Source organism: Gobius niger (assembly GCF_951799975.1).
Source record: "Gobius niger genome assembly, chromosome: 7".
Taxonomy (NCBI): domain Eukaryota; kingdom Metazoa; phylum Chordata; class Actinopteri; order Gobiiformes; family Gobiidae; genus Gobius; species Gobius niger.
In genome coordinates, this window is record NC_136858.1 from 9,568,775 (window position 1) to 9,590,936 (window position 22,162).

General features: G+C 40.7%; 1 protein-coding gene across 2 annotated transcripts in view; it reads right to left on the reverse strand.

The window, feature by feature from the left end:
* Window positions 1–511: 511 nt before the first annotated feature.
* Window positions 512–22,162, reverse strand: part of LOC306965456 (TBC1 domain family member 12-like) — a 39,173-nt gene continuing 17,522 nt past the window's right edge. The window contains exons 3-14 of one of the 2 annotated variants that reach the window (XM_079559902.1): window positions 20,047–20,176; window positions 11,948–12,072; window positions 10,524–10,606; window positions 9,723–9,840; window positions 7,901–8,007; window positions 7,261–7,344; window positions 5,145–5,236; window positions 4,979–5,050; window positions 3,645–3,773; window positions 3,454–3,563; window positions 1,135–1,393; window positions 512–982 (exon numbers count right to left, since the gene is read on the reverse strand). In XM_079559902.1, the coding sequence (XP_079416028.1) occupies window positions 911–982; window positions 1,135–1,393; window positions 3,454–3,563; window positions 3,645–3,773; window positions 4,979–5,050; window positions 5,145–5,236; window positions 7,261–7,344; window positions 7,901–8,007; window positions 9,723–9,840; window positions 10,524–10,606; window positions 11,948–12,072; window positions 20,047–20,176 (1,381 nt within the window). In that variant the 3' untranslated portion in view covers window positions 512–910. Of the gene's footprint in view, window positions 983–1,134; window positions 1,394–3,453; window positions 3,564–3,644; window positions 3,774–4,978; window positions 5,051–5,144; window positions 5,240–7,260; window positions 7,345–7,900; window positions 8,008–9,722; window positions 9,841–10,523; window positions 10,607–11,947; window positions 12,073–20,046; window positions 20,177–22,162 lie in introns of both variants that reach the window. The other variant, XM_079559901.1, reaches the window with a different exon arrangement.

Genomic DNA, 22,162 nt, shown 5'->3' on the forward strand with positions numbered 1-22,162 from the left:
ACTTTAAAAGGTTAACAAATAACTTATCATAATTACTTACTATATTGTGATACGTATCAGATCGGCCCCTGAGTATTGTGAAGTGTATCGTCCCAGCCCCATAGGTTACCTCCACCTAATAAGGAGTAAATTAATAATGCAAAAAAGCTGTAAAGCGACTTTGAGTGTCTGGAAAAGCGCTATATGAGATTGCATTGTCATTATCATCATTATAATGAAAACGACCAGAAAGATCGGTAACTTTGCACTTGTGGGGCGGAAAAAGCTGCAACAAGCCATTGCAGTTCTCCAGGTCCTGTCAATCAAAGAAAAAAGTTCAAATTTTAAAAATCAATAGAGCAAAAACCAGCACAGTTAATAAGGAAGAAACTCTAATTTCTAGAAACAATAACATTTTTTGGATTCCATATTCTAAATAAGCCTTCTGGGGTTGGCCCAAGCCACCCACCATGAGGACCAAAGAGAAGTGCTTTCCTCGCCCATTAGTGTCCTCCCAGTGCATCAGCTCCTGACCAAAGATGGACAACCTTCACGTGCAATAACAAGATACTTTTAAATGTAATCATTATATTTTCAAGTGCATGTAAACGCAGTCAATGTAGGTCTGAATAATGTCGAGTTAACATTTTGTCCGACCTACCTGCCCTACACATTCTGAATTACACAGGGTGATAGCACTTAGCAGCACCGTTAGCCCGACAGACCAAAGCACGAGGCCCTTTTGTTTTCAGTTCTTTATCACAACACTGCCCAGCTTCGGGTGTATTTGGTCCTTCAGACGTGCCCCTTTGGTCTGACCAGCATCTTCACCACATGCTACAGAGCTTCAGGTAGACGCGCCCCAGTTCAAAAGTTCATGTTTGGGGCGCGTTCGCAGTTAGCATGAGAGCTAACGGAGCATTAGCCGCTGTTAGCTTCTCAAGGCGGGGCTTCCGTTTCTGTCTGTCTCTTTATTTGTGTCTTTCATCAACGCAGAGAACACCTGGAGGAGAACAGAGGAATCAGAGGTTGAAATTTCAATATTCACAGAATGTTTCTAGCTTTGACGGGAGATTGTGAAGACCGTCCGTCATTTTGACAGATTGAAAATCAAGCCTTCCTTGTGACATGTTTGATAACTGCCCGCAGACTGACCTGTGTCCAGCGGCGGTTGCGGCTGACCATGTGGGTGTTGGCCATGGCGTAGAAGAGCGTGTGTGAGTGCAGGTCTTCGGGCAGGCGCGACAGGAACTGCGCAATGTGGATAAAGTCCATCTGTAACAGAATGTCCTCGTACAGCCGCAGGATCCCCAGCCCCGTCCGGAACAGGCTCTCCTCCCCGTCCCGGCAAAACACGTCCCACACGCGGCACGCCACGTCCAGAGGGAGGGACTTACTGTACAGGGTGAAGATCCTGAGGGCAGCGCAAGGAACAAGAGTTACTTTAGTCTATGTCAGGCTTTTTATCTGGACTTTGTTTATGTAAAATGTTAGGTGAGGTTAGAACTTTTTTAATTGCAGTGTGTATGGATATTATGTCATTCTCTGTGTAAATATATCTGTTTTCATACTATTAACTTGGCAACATTAAAAAAGTGAGACATTAGGGGGACAAAGGCCACCATATATACAGGCGGCAACATGTCATACAAGGGGCAAGGCCTAGCTGAGTAGGAAGATAACCTCGCATTGGAATCACAATTTTTCAATCCTTTAGCCGATATCTGACGGACTATAAATATATTCATCACACACAACTCGGGTCCATATGGAGAGTTTTTCAGAGCAAATTGTTCAGTAGAAGCCAACAACGGCCCTCGCAGCTAACGTTAGCGGCACAATAGCGCAGCAGTTAGCGCTCGTGCCTCACAGCTACAAGGTCCCGGGTTCGATTCCCACTTGGACGGGGTCTTTCTGTGTGGAGTTTGCATGTACTTCCTGTTTCTGCATAGGTTTCCTCCGGGTACTCCGGTTTCCCCTACCACTAAAAACATGTACAATAGGCCAGGATGAAAGAGAGTGTGTTAGAGTGTGACTGGGGACAACGGGTGCAAATTAGTCCATGGCTCAATCCAGCGTGGCCTGTTTTCATGCATGAATCCATGTGTGTTCATTAACATGCACTGTCCCGACCAAATAACCAATAAATAAAAATGCAGCATAAAGCTAACGTTAGCTTCCTGGTTAGCATTTGTAGTTTTTTTTAAGTTATGGGTTGTTGACCCACTTTTTCCATGTCTCTGTATCTTTATTTCGTAGAAAAAAGGGCAGGGAAAAAATCTATTTGACTTAAAAATCGAGTTGGTAGGTCAGATTCATATAAAAATAAAAATAAAATAAAAACATCTTTTTTTTTCTTTGTTAGCTCACTGCCCTCTGCTCAGAGGAAGAAGGCCCTGCTGTACCAATGTGCCAAGAGGAACAGAGCCCACCTAAGAAGAAAACTTTAGCTGCCTTCTTTAAGGAAGATCTGCATCACTGTCCCACCAGCCAGTCAAGGACAAAATCAAAGCAGAGCTCACTTTTTTGTTGTTTTATTACTCAATCCAAATGCAGTATAAATAATGTGGATGCTTAACAAACTTTGTTGCATACTGCACTGTGACTTTTCAGTAAGAGAAAGTTTTTGCCTTTGCAATTTTGTTTATATTCATAATTCAGCTTTTTTTTTTAAACAAGGAAAGTCCCGCTGAGGTGAAGGATTTCTTTTTCAGGGGAGGCCTGGTTCCAGAGGGGAACCTATTGCACATGTTTTCGTGGTAGGGGAAACCGCAGGACCTGGAGGAAACCTTGGCAGACACGAGGAGAACATGCAAACTCCACACAGAAAGGCCCCGAGTGCTAACTGCTGCATCACCGTGCCGCCCATATTTGTTAAAGTAATGATGGAGAAATGGTTCATTTTTTTCTTTTCTTTGTTTCCCCTCCATGGCTGTTTTGAACATGACCATATATGGGCAGTTCCAAACAGAGTGAGGAGAAAAATGGTTCAACAATCCATAAATACTTAAAAACTAACAATGCTGACCAGGAAGCTAATGTTAACAATTTGCTGCAAAAAAACATCCACACGGACGTGATTTTGACTTGTCATTATTTGTGTGTGATAAATATATTCATATTCCATCAGATATCGGGAAAAAAAAAAAAAAAAAAGAGAGAAATATTGTGATTCCCATGAGAGGTTTTCTTCCCCCTCGGCGAGGCCTTGCATGACATGTTGCCGCCTGTATCTATGTCCTTCCTAATGTCTCACTTTTTCAACGTTGCCAAGTGAATAACATGAAAACAGATAACATAATATCCATAAGCACTGCATAAAAAGTACAATGTTGGGTGTTCTAACTTGATAATTTGTGTGAGGCAGTTTGAGTTGCCTTGTGAATGAATTCTCTTTACATTCGGGGCGGCATTTTGTAAACTTTGACAATAAAGCAAAATGAAAGCGGTTTCTGTTTATGTGGATAAACCCACCAGTCGATGAGATAGAGGTCAGGGGTCAGGTTGTTGCACTGGAAGTGGTTAAACAGACGAGGCAGGTTTTCCTCGAAGAAAATCTCGAAGGCCGCGAAGTACTTCAGCATCTGAGGGTAAAGAGAGGCAAGTGCTTTACCATGACGACAGTGGATAATGAGACGGCTATTGCGGGCGAGTGAAGGGAGTACCAGCTCGTGGTCCACTCTGAAGAAGGCCATCTGGCACGGCTTGTTGAGCAGGTTGGCGAACGTGATGAACGCGTCTGCCTCCTCCAGGTTGAGAATGAGAACCGCGGCGATGAAGGACATGCCCTGCACCTGAGCAACACACACGGGCGAGAAATAGTCAGCAAAACCAAATGTGGAAATAAAGCAAGCAAATTTGGGTCGAATGATTCAGGTTTATGCTTCTGAACATCTGAAATCAAACATCAAATACAATATCAAAAGTAGAGCTGTGTACTGTACATTTTTTTCTGATATCAGTACTTTAACTATACCTGGTTTTCGATACCGATACTAAATTATTTGTCTAATAGAACCTAGGGCTGGGGGAAAAAATCGATTTGACATAACAAAACAAGTTGGTAGGTCAAATCGATTAATATTTAAAACAAAAATATATGTTTTAGATTTTTTTTTTAGCTCTTTGCCCTCTGCTTAGAGGAAAAGGGTCCAGCTGTACAAATGTACCTCAGTTACCTCAGGATTTTTTGTTGTTTTATTAGCTCAATCCAAATACAGTATAAATAATTTGGATGTTTAACAATCTTTGTTGCACAGTGACTTTTCAGTTAGAGAAAGGGTTTGCCTTTGCAATTTTGCTTATGTTGATTTAATTAAATACAATAAATATATATTTCATATTTCATATTATATTTAAAATATATTTACATTTTGCAGTTATTTGGTTTTAAATGGGGGGGGGGGGAATCGAATCTTAAATCGAGTCTTTTATATAAAAAAAAATTGCAGCTCTAATAGAATCAGAAATAGAACAGATTAATAAAATAATTAATAATAATTAATTCCTTCCATAATAAAAAAAAAAAAAATCATTTGTATAATTTGGTGAAACAACCAAGAAACTTCATTTAACATCAAAAAAGTGGAAAAAACACTAAAACACTCTTATTTCCCCAATTTCTCCCAAAATTTTCCTCAATTTTTCCCCCTTGTTTTCAATTGTATTTCAACTTGAGTGTCACTTTATTTTCATTTAAACTGTAATGAACAGCATCAAAACTTGAATATCAAGTTTTTATTTATTTTCGCTACCTGCTTTCAGTACTTTTATTTTTTTTTCATACCAGACTGATATCGCTTAACGGTACCCAGCTCTAATCAAACGATGTCTCAAATCTAACATATAACTTTTACAACTGTAATAATGTTGACCCAGCATTTTATAAGATTTATTTAATTAGTGGATGAACATTCATGGATGAATTTCCATCCATTGTGCCGCACTCGCACACACTGGCCCCAGAGGAGATCCTATTGTTCATGTTTTTATCACTCACATAGCCGATGTCTGGCCTGTAGCAGGTGTAGGCCCCCAGCACGCTGTGGAGGAGGTCATGGTACGGGCCGCCCTACAGAGCACAACATGGACGTTTCTTTTAAGTCACCAAAGTAACCCGGAGAGCAAGGTCACACACGGATTCACTCTGAACAGGAAGTGTTTACCTTCTGGAAGATGAAGAGAGAGGGAAACGTCCTGGAGATGTCCAGTTTGATGAGGTCCAGGCTGGATTCTCTGTCAGCCAGAGAGGCTCCCTCTGCTGGAGACAACACAAAAGCACCTCATTTTAACATCATAATAGACCCATGTCATGTGACGTATGCATACTAAATTAGGTGTGTGTGACTTGAACTATTTTGAGCCTCAACAGCGGTTCATTCATTGCCATTATTCGAGCGTAACCTAAACAACTGATATCTAGACTAATATAAATAACTGATATGCGATAATGGAAGCACATGGTTTCAGTACCGACTATGAGCCCGCACTAGGGGTGGGTGATATGGAAAAATAGAATATCACGATTTTTTAATTATAAACTTACGATTTCGATTTTATCACAATATTTCATAATGGCGAAATTACTTAAATTACACACAAGAAAAATATTACACTAATTTATTCAACTTCATGATCAACATAGCAATAATAGACTTGGACATAAAGCAAACTCACTTTATAAATGAAAAACACAATAAAACTCCAGATAATAAAATGAAGTAGAAGTAAGTAAAAGAGTAAGTTTGGTAAAAGCTTGTTTGTTTGTTGTTGTTGAGCTGCTGTAAATGTGACGCTCTGTAGCTGTTGGACCCTTTCATAATAAGAGTCTTACTAAAGCGATAACATGCAGTGCCTTTTATTGTGTAAAACTCAAACAGGAAGCATTTGGCCCTGTTGGGCGACTAGATAAGGAACTGAGAGTCACGGTGTGAATACAGTCCAGGATTTCAATGAAACAAATGAGAAGGATGCGGCGCCTGACAGAACTGAAAGGACGAAGGACAAACTCGCTTCTTCTTCGCCAGGCAATTAAAAAAACACACGCTGCGATCTACACGGAGCAGCGGCGTGTTACAGTGGAAAGCTGTAGACAGGGCTTAAAGTGAAAAAAAAATCCTGAGCCTGAACTTTCTGTGGCTCAACCAGGACTTTTATCGATACTCCTTATCGATCCGGTACTTTAACGGTACTCTTATCGGTACTTTAATAGAAGAAAAAAACGTTATATAAAGGCTACTGTACATGTAGCCGAGGCTAATATTTTTATTACACTTTTTATTACACATTTACTCTACATTTTGGACCTAATGTATTTCCAATTTGTGCAAACACTTAATATATGGGAGGTAAAATACAAGTATAGACCAAAATATAAAGTTTAATATTTTTCAAAATAATCTAGTTAAAGTAAAGTAAAGGATTAAGTGTCATACATGTTTTGTTAATCAGGCTGTTGGTTAGATTTGGCTGGAGCTATTGGGACTGAGCCTAAAGGAAAACTGCTGTAAAATAATGACCTGGAGCCGGTCACTTACAGCTTGTGTCCAGTGGGTCAACACCGGCTCGCACACGTGTTCACGCCACTGTGTGCGCCGCTTGCGGAAAAAATAGACTCCACTGGAATCGGGTATTTGTGACAGTGCGAGGCTCTGTTCAATATGAAGGAGTTACGTTTCGCTTTTTACAGCGGGTTAGCGGCAGCAGCTCGGGGGGGTTTACACCGCGTGTCTTTCCCGTGCACACCTGTCTCACCGCGCGCATGGCTACAGAAGGGAGGCGCGGAGTGGGGCAGGTTCGGGGCACCGGGGATGGAGAGATCCGATGCAGGGAATGAATTCATGTGAGCGACAGAGCCTTTTAGTGCTTATTTTAGCGCGGGTGATGAGGGCGGCAACACAGCGACCCCGTTAGCCCGACTGTACTCACAGAATACATAAACTCTACACTCACTGTGGATCAGTCGTAGAACTTGCTGCTCTTCGCTCTTTATCCGATGATTCTCACTGGTCTGGTCATAGCGTCCATTTGGCAAAACTTAATCCATAACAAAAGGCCTGTCTTCACCTGCCCATCGCCGCTTCTTTTACGTGTAAACTGTGCTGAAGTGCTTAAATCCGTGATAAAACGATACCCACATAAATGACAGATCATCAGCTCTAGAGATCGCAAGACTTTCTCTAGAGCCGTCTCACGCCCAGCCCTAGCCCGTGTCTCATGTTTGTCCACACTGAAATCCGTCTACAACTCCAGATGAATTATTGCAGCGCTCAAGACACTCACCGCTCTCGCTGTCATTGACCGAGCTGGTCTCGCTGTAGCTCCTCCACTTCTCTTTGGCCCGGGACAGGAAGATCTCATACAGCTCTGCACATATACACACACACAGTAAGAGTAAAGAAACACAGACTTATTTCCCACTATACATTTTTTTTTTTTTGCTATGCCGCTAGTCTGGCAGCAGCGTTCAGAAATCTAAATAACCACCAAGGAATTATTGACATCAGGTGAAACATTTATCAAATGAAAGAATAAGAGGAGGATTAAGGATAAAGTGAAAATTTGAGAGATCAATATGGAAAAATTCCATCTTTCCATATTTGCCAAAAAAACACAAGAGACTAACAGCCCATTAAAACAAGACGCACTCAGTAAACAGGATCTAATACTTATATCATTAATTACACATTTTGGTTTATATTTGTATTTTACATGCCTTAAAATAACTGTATGGGCTAAACTTAATGTGACAGAAAATCGTGAAAAAAAAGAGCTTTATTATAAAATATTTGTATCGTTTTGTTTTTTTTACAGACCCCATGAGTCATCTTTATAGACCCAAACGATTCTTTTGTCTGAGTAGTTAGCCTTAATGTTTCCACAGGTGAAATTTGCGCTCCTTCCTAAGCGCTGAGCCACGTACCTGGAGTGATGTTGAGCTCATTCCCGATGGCCAGACTCCACACTCTCCCCCTGACGCTGGGAGGAAGGCCCTGCCACCAGAGGTCCCTAACACGCCGCGTTCCTTTCCTACAAAAGCAAAGACACTGTTTCAAACCACCGCTGTTCAGGTCAGACCGCCCCAAGGAACGGCTGGAGTAAAGAAGGGGCGGACACACAATGAGGGCTTATTATAAACATACAACAACGTATGTATACTGTACGTATACAGGGTTTCTACAGGTGCCAGCAAGTTAAATTTAATGCTTCTTAATGCCATTTTAATGCCTTAATAGGCTAGTCATTCTTCATTTGGTATGATTTGAAAACATTGAATAAAACAGAAGATGAACCACATTGGAAACAAAGAACCAAAGATTGTGTCAAATTTCAGCGAGAACTGCAGTAGAATACGTTTTTTTTGTGTTTTTGATGAATGACTGCAGTAAAAATAATTGAACAATGTGATTGAGTGGGTTCTGCCTCAAAGGGAGAAAATAATGATTTAATGCCAGTTTTAATCAAATTAAATGCATTTTAATTACTTTTTTAGGCCTTAAAGACACACTGCGTAGAATTTTCCCCAATAAATAAAATTTAAATACAAGTATTTATTTTATGATGGATATTTTCATCATTGAAAAATACCTCATAAATGTACAAGCAAACATTTATGAGGCTCACCCCTCCTAAGATATGACTGTAAACTTTACTGGGAGTGGGTACGTCTCCAGCTCGTCGCCATGGAGATGTGACGAAAGGCAGAACAATTTGAGATTTAAACAGGTTAGTTTCTCATCCAAATCCATTCTTTTATTACACACTGCAGTAACATCATTTTCTGTGTTGAGCTGGCCATTAGGAGCATGTTTTTGTTTTGCCGCATCAGTATAGTCTAAAATGTTACGCAGTGTACCTTTAAATTTTGGCATTTAACTCATTTAATAACTTTTAATGCTTTTAATGCCGCCCGGTAACCCTGGTATATTCTAATAAATAAAGAAACAGAGACATGGAGAGGAGCAAATTGGAGCAAAGTAGTTAAACGGTTCAAAATACTGAAATAAAAGAGAATGTTTATCATAATACTAATGTTAGCTCCATGCTACATGCTAACCGCTAGCTTCGAGTGCAGTTTTGATCACTTGCACAATCTGCTTGATTTTCTAATACTAGAATGATACGACATTCAAATGGACTTGAATTTGACGAGACTTTATTTGTGTGTGCTTCACAAGCTTATAGTCTGCTGGAAAACGATTTTTTTTTTAAAAGTTAAAAATTGTAATTCCCTAAACAAGTTACCTTCCTCCTGGCTCCTAGCATGACGCGTGATAGAGCCAGGTTTCAATTTATGGTTTTATTGAGTGGATAGATTAGTTACAAAGATTTGTTTCTTTAGTTTTTTAATAAGTGGAAATATCAGCAAAAATGTCGCGATAAAACGTCTTAAAATAAGCATCGTAAAGTCTCGTCTTTTTTTTACTCTGACATTAAACCTAAGATGTTAAGGGAGGGAATGAGCTAAAAATCTCAACATTGACCATTAATGGTCACCTGCCATGGCTCGCTTTAATGCATAAAAACATACAGTCAGGGTTTGTTTTGTTGACATATTAGACACAAAGAAAGCTTGTTTAGATTTTGAATAAGCAAGAGGAAAGGTGCAATAATTAAAAACCACCATCTGTTGCCAAGTGAAAGTTGATCCAAAAATGTGAAAAGTTAAAGCCCATCCCTAGTCCATACACTAAAGTAAAGCACAGAGCAGTTGAAACGTAGTAGAAGAGTGGCTGTGGACGTACACAGAGTCCCAGTGGGGGAGGATCTCCGTGTTCCAGATCACCATGGCGTTGGAGATACTGTCCTCATGCCGGTGTCGCTCCTTCATCTGCAGCTTCTTCTTCTGAGCGTCTTTCATCTCTGTAACACCAGAGCAAAGGGCTTTAGAATGGTGTCTCTCACTTAAAGGTGCACTATGCAACTTTTTATGTAACAAAAGTTGATATTAGTGCGTATTTGACCTTTGACCCAGTGGCTGTATGGTGGTTAGCTTGGCGCCTTCGCTTTCCATCCCGTGGCTCCTATGAACCTCCAGGACCAATTTCATTTTAGGTTTTGAAGGTTTCTGGTAGGTTTTTGGAATGGAATGTATATGTATCCATGGATACGGTTCAATCAGCAGCGAAAACCTAAAAAATAATTGATCCTGAAGCGTCCTACGGACCATCAGGGTGCAAAGTATAGGCGCTATGCTAACCACTCAAGCATCCGTTGGGTCATTGAGAGGTCAAATACGTATTAATACCAACTTTTTTTTTTTTTTTTTTTACATAAAAAGTTGCATAGTGCACCTTTAAGGCTGTACTTTCTGGACATTTTATTTTCTGCTGCATTGCTACAAGAAATATTGACTTTGTATATTTTGACAATGTATTTTTGACATCAGGAAGGCCAACCATGTTTAATATGCCCTATGTTAGTATCAGTATTGGATATTTATATTTTTGCAATTGTTATTTATCACATTTTTTATAACTCAAAGGATTCTTCACTCATGGCCAGGATATGCCTCGGGGATTGATGAAGATATTTTAATGATGTACCTCTCCTCTTGGCCCCCGCCACCATCTCCTCGTACTCCTGCTTGTGTCTCTGCGTCTCCTCCATAGACTTGGCCGGCAGGTTTCTGTAACACAACACATCTGTTTATTCATACACTACAGTTCCTTCAGGCTAACAGCAGAAAGGTCAGTCCACTCGTGACTATGCACTGATCAGACCTCATAGAGAACTGTATTAGAGATCTGTATTCTTTTCACAAAATAATCGATTAGGGGATCTAAGAAGTCCAATTCATCCTTTAATAAGGTTTTTACTTAAGGCGAGACACTGCGGGTAAATAAGGAAAATACGTACTACTGCTGAAGTCATAAATTGTTATTGTACTATTATCGACAATCATATCTAAATAGTGGATCTAAATAGACTGTATGGTTTTATTTTGCTGACTCATTCTTAATGGATTCTTGTGCACTGTAAATATATCATTATAGATGTATAATGTATATCTGATGCCTGTTTGGTCCAGAGACAGCATTAAAGGAAGTTACTTGGTTGTTTCAGCTCAAATAAATGATACACATTTAAAAGAAATAGATAAATAAATAAATTCTGTTTTTCCTCCCCTACATGTTCCAGCCATGTCCTGATGTGTAGAATGAGCCCAGACGTATTCACCACAACTGCCTCTAAATCCTACACTGTCACTCTAAATGTTGTTACTTCGGGTCCAAAGTGCCGCCATGCACGAGCTTAATATAGAAGATGCAGTTACACGTATGACTTGAGGTGGCAGTAGTGAGTAAAATGGCCAACTTGCATCTAGCCCCTTCAAAGGAATACATTTATGTTCATTTACTACAGGTATAGAAAAAAGCATTGTTCAGGTATCACGATTTATTTCAGAGGGGTCTGAATAATCTATGTATCAGTGAAATAACAATCTAATTTCACTTTGTTTCAAAGTGACCTCACGATTTGATACGATGCACCATACATGGCTTACGAGAACGATAACCTTACAATACGCCGATAATCGATTTATTGCACAAAAATGATATACAATAATTCACAATTCATTATGTATATTAAAAAAACTATTGTTAAAAGTAATATATTTGTGTGACTGGTCCAAGTGCTGCCCTCTACTGTTCTGACTCAATTCTTGATCATTATTGGCCTCTATTGACTGTAGCACTGCAACCTCATTAATATGCATGACATGGTAATTTGTACGCATGACATCAGTGAAAGTATCGTATTGCAATATATCATGATATATCACAAACTTGATATTGTCACAATCTTATTTTATAGCACTCAATAAATCAGGCCGGGAACTAGATAATGGCAAAAATCAGAGGAAACATTGAAAAGAACAAGACTGTGAAATACGAGGTCTGTCGGTGCTACTAAAGTAGAGAGTGGAGTCGATCCTACAATGATAGAGTCTGAGAGCGGCACTCACGCGGGCCGGTCCTCCAGGATGAGCGCGGTGGTGGACAGAGGCTCAAACTCCAGGTTCTTCCTCCGGCCCGAGGAGGAGGGGCACTGGGGACAGGATGCTCCGCCGGAATCCCTCGGCTGCTCCTCCTGAGACATACAGGGGGACATTATCACGAGATGAAAAACACAATAAAAAGGATTAGTTTATTCACTAACTTTTGTGTTTGGGTGGGGTCTTTAACATACGGTAAAAGCAGGAATAGTAGAAGAAAATATATTGTACTTATAAATTCATCTCCTCTTTTGCGCTCTAGTCATTAAAATTCATCGTACTTTGCTCATCAGTTGTTTATTTGTGATGCTTCTTTCATGGCACAGATTAAAGACGCCATTGTCTCTGTTGAACAGAGCCTGTGTCCTCCTCGGCACCGACAGGGCACAGCTGCAGGCAAACGCCACAACGGGCCTTTCATCAGCACCACTCCAGCTCACAACCAGCAGGGGGAGCCACATGGACAGTCTTCAAATGACAGAGCTTAGGAGTCCCTAGTTTACTATCAAGTTCACATGACAGGAGTATGGGAACACTGCAGCAGAACATGATAGCAGGAATCTCGGTTTGAAAAAGTAACAGCGGACAGAATGGTCGTACATTAAATTAATGCTAGATTTCTTTTGTTTTTGCATTTTCTATGGAAATATTACGATTTTCACAATACTGTATTTCATGTTTCTCGTAATTGATGTCACTATACTTGTACGTTTCCGCTCCACCAGTTACGCTACGCATTTTCTCTTACTGTAGTAAATATTTGGGTCCCTACTGAAATTTACTTCTACCTATGGTCTTATTTTAATACAATGGCTGTTTCCCAATTGCCAGGATCCTCGGCGTCTCAACCACTTCGGACGTCATTCGCGTCATCACGGCGCCGCCAAGTGGTGTTCCATTTCACCTGGACCACTCGCCCCCTCGCAGCTCGACTCCTCCGTTTGGCTCATTTACGAAGGATACAGCTGTGGATCCTCCGCTGCCTCGGAGAGCTGAAATTACCCATGATGCACTGCAGCATAGTTTTTTTTTTCTTGTCTCGCAAAACTTTATTAGTTTTAACTCACTTTAAAAAAGTTTTGTTCCACATAAACAGTTTCCTGGCCTCTGTTATTCATAAAACAGTTGTTTTAATAAGCATAGATTGACATTTGATTATATGATTTGGCACGTGACATGACGCAGCCGCTCGCTCCGGAGGCCGTTCCATTTGAGCTCAAGGCGGCGGGGAGAGGACACTCCGCTCCGTTTTGGAGGAGCCACCACCGAGGACGTCAATGAAGTGGCCAAACGGAGGACGGATCCTTGCAATTGAGAAACAGCCATTGACTTGATTTTATGGTTTCAAATCAGTACTCATCCCACAGCCAAAATCGGGCGCAAATCGATGCTTTTTCACTGGTAATTGTTCAGTAAAAGCAAAAAAACAACAACAACAACCTGGCACTTGTTAGCATCACTTCACTAACGTTAGCATATGTAGCATGAAGCTCGCATAAATCCCTGGTTAGCATTGTCTGTTTTTTTTTAATTTATGGGCTGTTGAACCACTTTGCTCCTCTCAATGTCTCTGTATCTTTATTTAGTACAAACATATATGATTTAGCATTGGTTAAAATAATGGTTGAGAAATGGGAGAAAATTCATTTTTTTGCTCTTCTTAGTTTTCCCCCTCAGGCTGCGTCGAACATGTCCATATATGGGCATTTGCAAAGATGCCGTCTGTATACATAAGATTATGTTTAGTGGCTATTGGATGTGCATCCGACCCCACGAAAAGAAGAAACTTAACTGAATATGAGCTAGCATTTAGCTCAGCGGACACTTTTCTACGCTAATTCTTATCTAAAGTAATATCTAAAAAGGTCGGTAGATTCATGAATGAATTCTAGCTAGGCTTTGGGCTACAGCGGTGTATCAGCTGAAAACATCTGTATCGTTCATAATTTGCGATGTTTGTTGGCTAATGCTAACGGCTATAGGAAAAATAAATTACGCTTAGCAGGCTAACAGACTCTGAAAAGTTTCCCGGACTAGTTGACTTGCTAACTGTCCGCATAAGATTCGAATGCCACTTCTCCTTGAACTATGGTTTTAAACACGTCCAGGGGTATTTCCACATGAGAGAAAACTGAAATATATGAACAGCGAATACATTTGTGGAGCTCCATTATAGCAGCTTTTAGGATATTTTGCTAAACTTTGCAGGGACTTGTATCTAGCATCTCCAGCACAAAGCGATCTCTATCTGGGTGTTTGTGGACTGAGATGTGAAATGACACCACTGTCTCACGGAAACACAAGGAAACCCAACCTCACAGGTCACAGAAGGACTAGAGCTTTGAAAAACCTGTAATGTGGAATTTAGCCAGGTGTCTATCAGGTGTCTATAAAACAAATCTGATGCCAACTTGCTAATGTTTTCTACGACGCAGGCACTTGGTTTTTGATGCATTTAACCTGTGGGAAATGGATATAGAGGTGAAATGTTGAGACCAATGGGCAAGGATTGTACTTCTCTTTCTGCTGACATGCTGTTCGAAATCCACGCAGTAATCTTCACTTTACTGCGCAGTAATCTTCACTTTACTGTGCGGATGCCAAATTACTCCTGGTATTACTACGCCTTACATTATAGTTCCCCCTTTTATCCGCTTAGAAAATCCACATTGTTTAATTTTGTGTAATTATACTTTGTAGTGTAACATTTCACGTAACCATATTTAAATAGGGAAAACGTGGAAGAGCTTAGTAGCTTCTATCTTGACCTGTTTTGGAGCTATAGAGGAGAGAGGGAGAGGCTAAATGCTAACGCCGTCTGCGCTGTGTTTACGTGATAGAAGGCACGGGGGACGACCAGACAGGTCCTAAAGAACTTGTCAAAGCTAAGGTAAGAACATATCTCAGTATGTAAAAACGGTGGCCTATTCCTTTAACACCTGCCAAAAACAACTTAAAAGTATGGCTCCAAAGAATATTCTTGTTTCTAAAAAATAGAGTTTCCTCCAGTGACACAACTGAGAGGAGGATAGTATTATTAACAATACTGGTCTTTGCTCAGTAGATTTTGAAAATTTGAGGTTTTGACATTGGCCCTGGAGAACTGTGGAGGTCAGATCTTCACAACTTTTTGGGAACATACTCTGCAGAACACCGAGCTACCATGTTGGATTCTCTCTTGATTCATTGTAAAAGGGGAGGAGAGGGGAATAGCCTATTTCCAACATGTCTATGATGGAGACCCTTGCTAATATGCTTTATATCAAAACTAATTATCAAATGAAAAACCAGTTTAAGGACATTATTTTTACAAATATACAGGAATTATGTCAAATGTACGACCTTTACTTACTTTAAAGACAACTATCTTGATAATCCCAGAAGGGACAGAAATTAATCTTTGACACAGCTTTCAAACACAATAAAACAAACTGTTCTGATCTGGGGTGGCTGCAGTTGGTCAGGTCTAGGTCTAGGTTCATGGACACTCTGTGCCAAATAATGAGATCAGCTGACGACCTGAACATCCTGAAAGACCAGGTTATTCCATTGATGGATTTCTTCTTCCCTGATGGCACAAGTATATTCCAGTATGACGATGCCATGATTTATCAGGCTCACATTATGAACGAGTGGTTCAGGGAGCATGAGATGGATCGAAGTCTAGATCCCATTGAAAATCTTTGGGATGTGCTGGAGAAGGCTTTGCGCAGTGGTCACACTCTCCCATCATCTATAGAAGTAGGACTGGGTACCGTAAAAAAAAAAAAGATTGAAAGCAGGGACCGAGAAAATCTTTCAGTGTAGGTAGGTATCGGAAAAAGGTAATGTATTGGTATCATAAAAATACAACCTTTTTGATTTTGTTCATGCTTGAATATTGGACGTGGACACAAAAATAAGCTAAACAAGCAGGAGCGACATTTTCCTTTTGAATCCCCTCCTTCCTCCCTCCCACGTTGGTAGTACTTTAATCCTCCTCTCCCATGAGCTAATTACTGTTTATGTTGTCTAACTCCGCAGCTTTTCTTCTCTCCCTCGCAGTTTTGACGTGTCAGCAGTGTCGCAGCCAACGCCACATCTGTCCTTCCTGCCTCCCTGCGCTCTGTGTGTCATGTGACTTCAGCTCCGGTCATGTGCCGTGGCGAACGCTCACGTCCAAAGGCCATCATGCACTTGACCGTTAAAGCTGACTTCTGCTGCTCTCTCACCGGGGCTAACCAGGGACACGGGTGACATTCAGCTGAACAAGGCAAGGTTTTTGTCAGGGCGTGAAAGGAGGAGGGAGTGGAGCATAGACTGCTAGCTGCTGCCCCCAACTCGTTTAGAGCTCACAGAATGCCTATCTCAAACTCACAGCAGCAAAGTGAAACACATCAGCTTTGGCGGTCCTCTCTGCCTCAGACACTTTTCTTGGAAGTTATTGATAAAATATATGCCAGATACAGACAGCACTACGATTGCTTCCTCTTCTTCTTGTAATTCCAAGATAAATTTTATAATAAAGCATTTTGTCTGAGGGGGTTGTTGCGTTACGCAGTGAACAGCTGTGGAGGCGACACTTCTCTCTCACTCCCTGGAGCGCATTTGACAAAGCAGAGTGAGTTCTCATGAAAAGATCGAGACATTTCTCTGAGCGCTAATGTGGCTAAGAAACATCCTCTTCTCAATCTGAAATAGGCTATTTAAATAAGCACACTATATTTAGGGATAGTGATCGATCGGCGCCAACAAATCGGAGCCGATGGTGAAAAAAATACAATATCCGGTATCGGCTATAAATAGCCGATACTGAACAGATACCAATTCTGGCTCTTATCGCCTTAAAAGCAAGCTAAAGCTAGTGGCAGCATGCTATTGCTAACGGCAACTGATCAAAGCTGGGACAAAAACTAGAAACTAGAAATACCTAAATCCGACTAATAAAATGAAATGACCACTGCTGGAGCGTCCAAGTGTTTTAGTTTATGAAATGCTGTTAAAGAATAACTGATATAAGATATTTGTTAAGCACAAGTTGTAATGAGCGGAGTTTGCAGGTTCTCCCTGTGTCTGCGTAGGTCTCCTCCAGTTACTCCGGCTTCCCCTACAACTAAAAACATGTACAATAGTATCCCCTCTGGGACCAGAACTCCCCTGAAAAAGAGAATATTAATCTCAGTGGGACTTTCCTGGTTAAATAAAGGTCAAATGAATAAAAAAATGATCTGATAACTTAATGTGAGCTGTTAAATAGCCTGTCCCAAGGATATCCAGTGATCCTTGTTTAATGTTTTTCCATTAGTTTATTATAGTAGACTATAATTGATAATTGATCTGTAACAGCATGACAAAAAAAGACTTTATTGATCTCACATTGAAGAAAAGAGGACCATTCACTTTTTCACTCAGAGAAAGCCACTTTTAAGAAAGTAAAAGTATCTGTTAATATCGAGCAGCCAATCATTGAACAGAAAGGAGGTCTGGATGGCCAGGCAAAGTCTTTCTGCTTTGCACTTTCTGTATATGCTGAATATGTTTTAATGTATATTAGAAGTAGACATTTTTACTAATCCAAGTTAAAGCAGTGCACATTAGGCCATTAGTGCTGTAGGTTTCCTCACCAGCCTGGACTAAACTAAGGATCCAAACAGAACGGTATCTGGTCTGTGACAAGAATTAAGCCTTACATGGATTATCAAATAAAAACTTAATTTTTTTTAAGGTAATGTTGCAACATAACCTGCATAATCCAATCAATGTTCCTGAATTTGTACAAAACAGCTGTGAGACACATTATCACATCAGAGCTGAAAAGGTTGAGAACCACTACAATATAAGACAGTCGTGGCAAGAAAAAAATAAAATAAAAATAATCCACTCTACTTGAAGAAAATAAATCGGGTACATCTTCTCCTTTTCTCCCATCTCTTCACATCCACCAGACTCACTGCCCTGAATAACTTTTTGCTTTGCAGCCCTTGAAACGATCAACGGCATGTTTATGACAATTCAACTCCCGCAGCTCTTGTGAGAAGTCCCAGTCCTGCCCGACCACAGGCCCTCAAACTGACCTTAATCCAAACGATTTAGAGGCTGACCGGCACACAAAAGAATCATTGCCTACCAGACATTTACCCGTATCTATTTATCTTAGAGCGAACCAGGCCTTTAGCTGCCGTCAGTGTGGGATGTTAGCCTAATTTAGTGATAAATAAATCAGTTGTGTGTATGTCGTCGCTAGGTAACAACTTAGCCTTCTGTTCTCGGTCCGCTTCTCAGCACAATCGGTCCTCCCATCTCCAAAGGTTCTTATTAAAAGTGCCATAGCAGCGAAAGATGTTTTTCAAGAGAATAGGGGCGTCTATCCAGGATGGTTTTGTAATTATTGGATTTCAAAGTCACAAATTTAAGTCCACTAGAGGTCAGTCAGTAGGTACATTTAAAAGCACTATATAAAGCAGCTGCAATCTAATCAAGAAAGCTATTTCAGCTGTCATAATCAGCAATCGCGAAGAAATTGATCGTAGCATTTTTTCATTATCTCGCTGCACTTTCAGTCGAGCTACAGCAGCATGATTCTGCCAAAGGTCTGCTTCTATTCTTCTACTACTGGGTAATAACTTCTCTGTGATTGGTTGGGTATTGTCTGCAGAGTGTTCAGTCAGTGTGTTTCTGCTGCTTGGGGGTGCTAGCGGTAGCTTGGAATTGCTACAATGCTAAATTGTAAGCGTATAGCTTCCATTCCATTTTAAGTTAAGGCCCTGTCCAGTCAAGCTGAGGACCAAACGCAAAGATATTTTCTCAATCCAGTGTATCGTCCATATGAGCCCGGTGTTTTGGGGGTCTGTAAACAAACATTTTCCAGACTAGGTCCCAGAGTGGAAAGATCTCAAAACGCTGTTTACGTGGCGCCGTTTTTACAATGTCTCGATGACATCACAGCACCATCACAGCATCAGTTTCATTTTCACCGTTTACATTCCATGCACAGTAAACGTTTGTGGAATGTGGAAATGGTGAAAATGAAACTGATTCAAGGATTTACGAAGTAGAGAAGAGACGAGGAGGCGAGTTTATTCTTCAGATGTAACGGGACTAAAGCAGAAAAACCTGTCAATGACTTTTACTGTCAGTCCAAAAACACAGACTGACTCGTGTTTTTCTACTTGTCACCTGTGGCTTGTGGACTGCCGTGGAGCAAAGAGGAGCGGAGTCAAACCATCATAGATCCATGAGTATAACTCATTATAAGGTCAGTAGATTATGGAACACCACTCTGGTGCTGCGATGTCATCGAGACATTGTAAAAACGGCGCCACGTAAACAGCGTTTTGAGATCTTTCCACTCTGTTGTTGTTTTAGTTTGTGTGGTATTTTATCATAACTTTATATATAATTTGTTCATTTAAAAAAAAACGAATTTTATTTTATATTGACAGGTGGAGGCGTCATTATAAGCCCATTTGGGTTTTCTGCCTCTTCCTGCACTTTTATGAGTATATCTTAATGTTATAATGGATTGTTTGCTATTATGTGCAAAACTAATAAATAAATAATAAATAAATTATTTCTTTGAGACATGAAATTGCCCACCACAGCCACCGGACACGACGACATTGTGGTCGCTCGTTTTGTGCAATGACTTAGGAAATACGAACACATGGGACCCTAATCTGCAGAGATTTAGTGAAATATGTCCAGCAAAGCAAAAAGATAAGAAAATTATTTAATAACCATCGCTAATCACAAATATTCTGTCCAAGCTAATTGTGCAACAACATTTCAGCGTCAGCCATGAAGCTGAAGAGGTTTATTCCCACAGCGCTGTACTTTGTTGATCATGTCTAATTAGCCAGACAAATACTAGGCAAGTTTATTTATACCGCGCATTTTGTACACAAGGCAACTCAATATGCCTTATAAAAGATGATCAAGAAGACAAAGGGAGAAATAATAATGATACTGCGCTTTTTCAGACATTCAAAGCCCGCCTGGATCCCTGTAATTAATTTACAGGATGCCACTAGCTGGCAGAATCCCTTTTCCGTGTCAACTGTCCGTTCAAAGCGTGTCGTGCAGGTACTAACCTGTGGAGAGGAGTCCCCCGAGTCTCCCGTGGGCTCGCCTTCCTTTACCGGCGCTTTGCTGAACAGCCTCCAGCCTGCAGCATTGTGGGCCGACGCCTTGGGCTCTTTGGGCTTCCTAGTGAACAGGCTCCTGAAAGAAAAAGAACAATCCGTGTTACATAAACCCAGGTTGTGGCAAATGTGTATGATGATCAGGCGACAAAAATAAATGTTAGTGGGATTGTGTTTAGATTTCCATCTTTCCAACTGCGTATGTAAATCAAGTTTGCAAACAAGCCATTCACGTATTTTTGAGTAATCTGTAAAAACTCTCCGACACGCCCCCTCCACACGCCGTCTGTGGCATCAGTGGGGAGGGGGTTCTGCTGAGGAGCAGTGGTTGGTTACTCGGCTGGTGACGAAAGCTCGGAGGCGTCTCCAGGAGGTGGGGGCGTTCCTAGGAGGACTCAGGCAAACCTATCCCTAAAATGGCTGCCATCAGAGTTTTTACAGATTACTCAAAAATACGTGAATGTGCCAAGGCAACACTTCAGGCATGTTTTTAATGAGGGAATGACATAATGACATGATGTAAAGCTTGAAAAAGTCGATTTTGCATAATACCCCCGCTTTAAAGAAACACTGTTCTGGTGTCTTGGTATTTGTCAGTCATAGAGCGTCGTAGCATCAACTTCCCAACTTTTTCAAATTTTATTGCAAAGGTCATTGACATATATGACTTATAAAAGAATTTATGCTGAACTGACACTTTAGAATTGGTCTAATATGGCATTTTCGTTGAGTTAACAAATGAGGTAAAGTCACTGTAGGTAGTGCAGGTTACAGGCGGTGTTGTTGCACTATATTGCTACAATAATTGATTTTGTTCTACTAAAACTTGGCTTTTGTAGCATACTATTTGCATAGATAGAATTAAAAGCAAATGTATACCAAAAAAGAAAATAAAGTGACTATTATTATTTGCAGTTATATGTGTCTCACCCTGACATTGCCATGATTGGCCCGCGACCCTTAGGCACTTTTTCATTTTGGCCCTCGGAGACAAAAAGTTTGGGCACCCCTGCATTGGAGAGACATCACAGTCTCACCGCTTGAGGTAATATATACAAATATTATTTGTGACACAACTGTTTGAGACCTCGTGGTGACCATGAGCAAACATGTTTGCTTTCATCGACGCTACCTGGAGACTCGCCTTATCTCCAGGCCCAGGGGATGTCACTGTAACCAGCAGCAACTCGAGTCTTCAACTAGTCTCCAGGTCAGGGAGATAGGCCCTTTATTGAAACAACGCCACTGAGAATGATGTTGTAATTAAAGCCAAAAGGGCTACAATGACAATGAATGAATGAAAGCAATCTTTTACGAGTGACTCAATCATCTTGTCCCAGTCTTGATGCGTTAGAGCATCAAGACGTTTTCAGGGCGACCATTAGTATTTGTGTAAAACTAAGCCACTACATTCTCGAGATTAAAAGAGAAGAAAAGGCTGTGAAGTCTTAACTCAAGTGTTAGCAGGTTTATAGCTACCAGACTCAATGGATTTGAGATTCTTCATTCTCTGCAGAGGACATTACTCTTCCTAATAGTATATCATAACCTTTGCAATTAGCCAAAAGTAATCTAGATGAGATTTTTTGATCAATTGTTCACTCCCAAACCAACGCACATAACCTAATTGAAGCCAGTAATCAATAGCCAGTGCACACGTGTATTGATGTTACGGTGTAGCGGGCAGCTGTGTCGATTGGGGAGATCATTAGATTGAGATTTTCAATACTTCAGCATGGTGATGAAAGGTACAGTGAATAAACTGAACAGAGGAGTTTCATTACAGCAGAGACTTGGGGGCTGCATTTTAACATCAACTCGATTTAGACTTACAATCTAGGGTTGTGCCGATGGACGATATCATCATCCATCGGATTGGATGAGCAAAATCACGATGGAGAGTCACCATCGTGATGCCACGCCCCCTCCTGTCAGAAACACGCACTGATATTCTGTAGGCCTTGTAAACCTACAAACTTTGCAGGGACTGCACTGTAAATTAAATCACGGATGTAACTAATATGCGCACTAGTTTCAGTACCTGCCAGAAGCCATGATGTGTTAG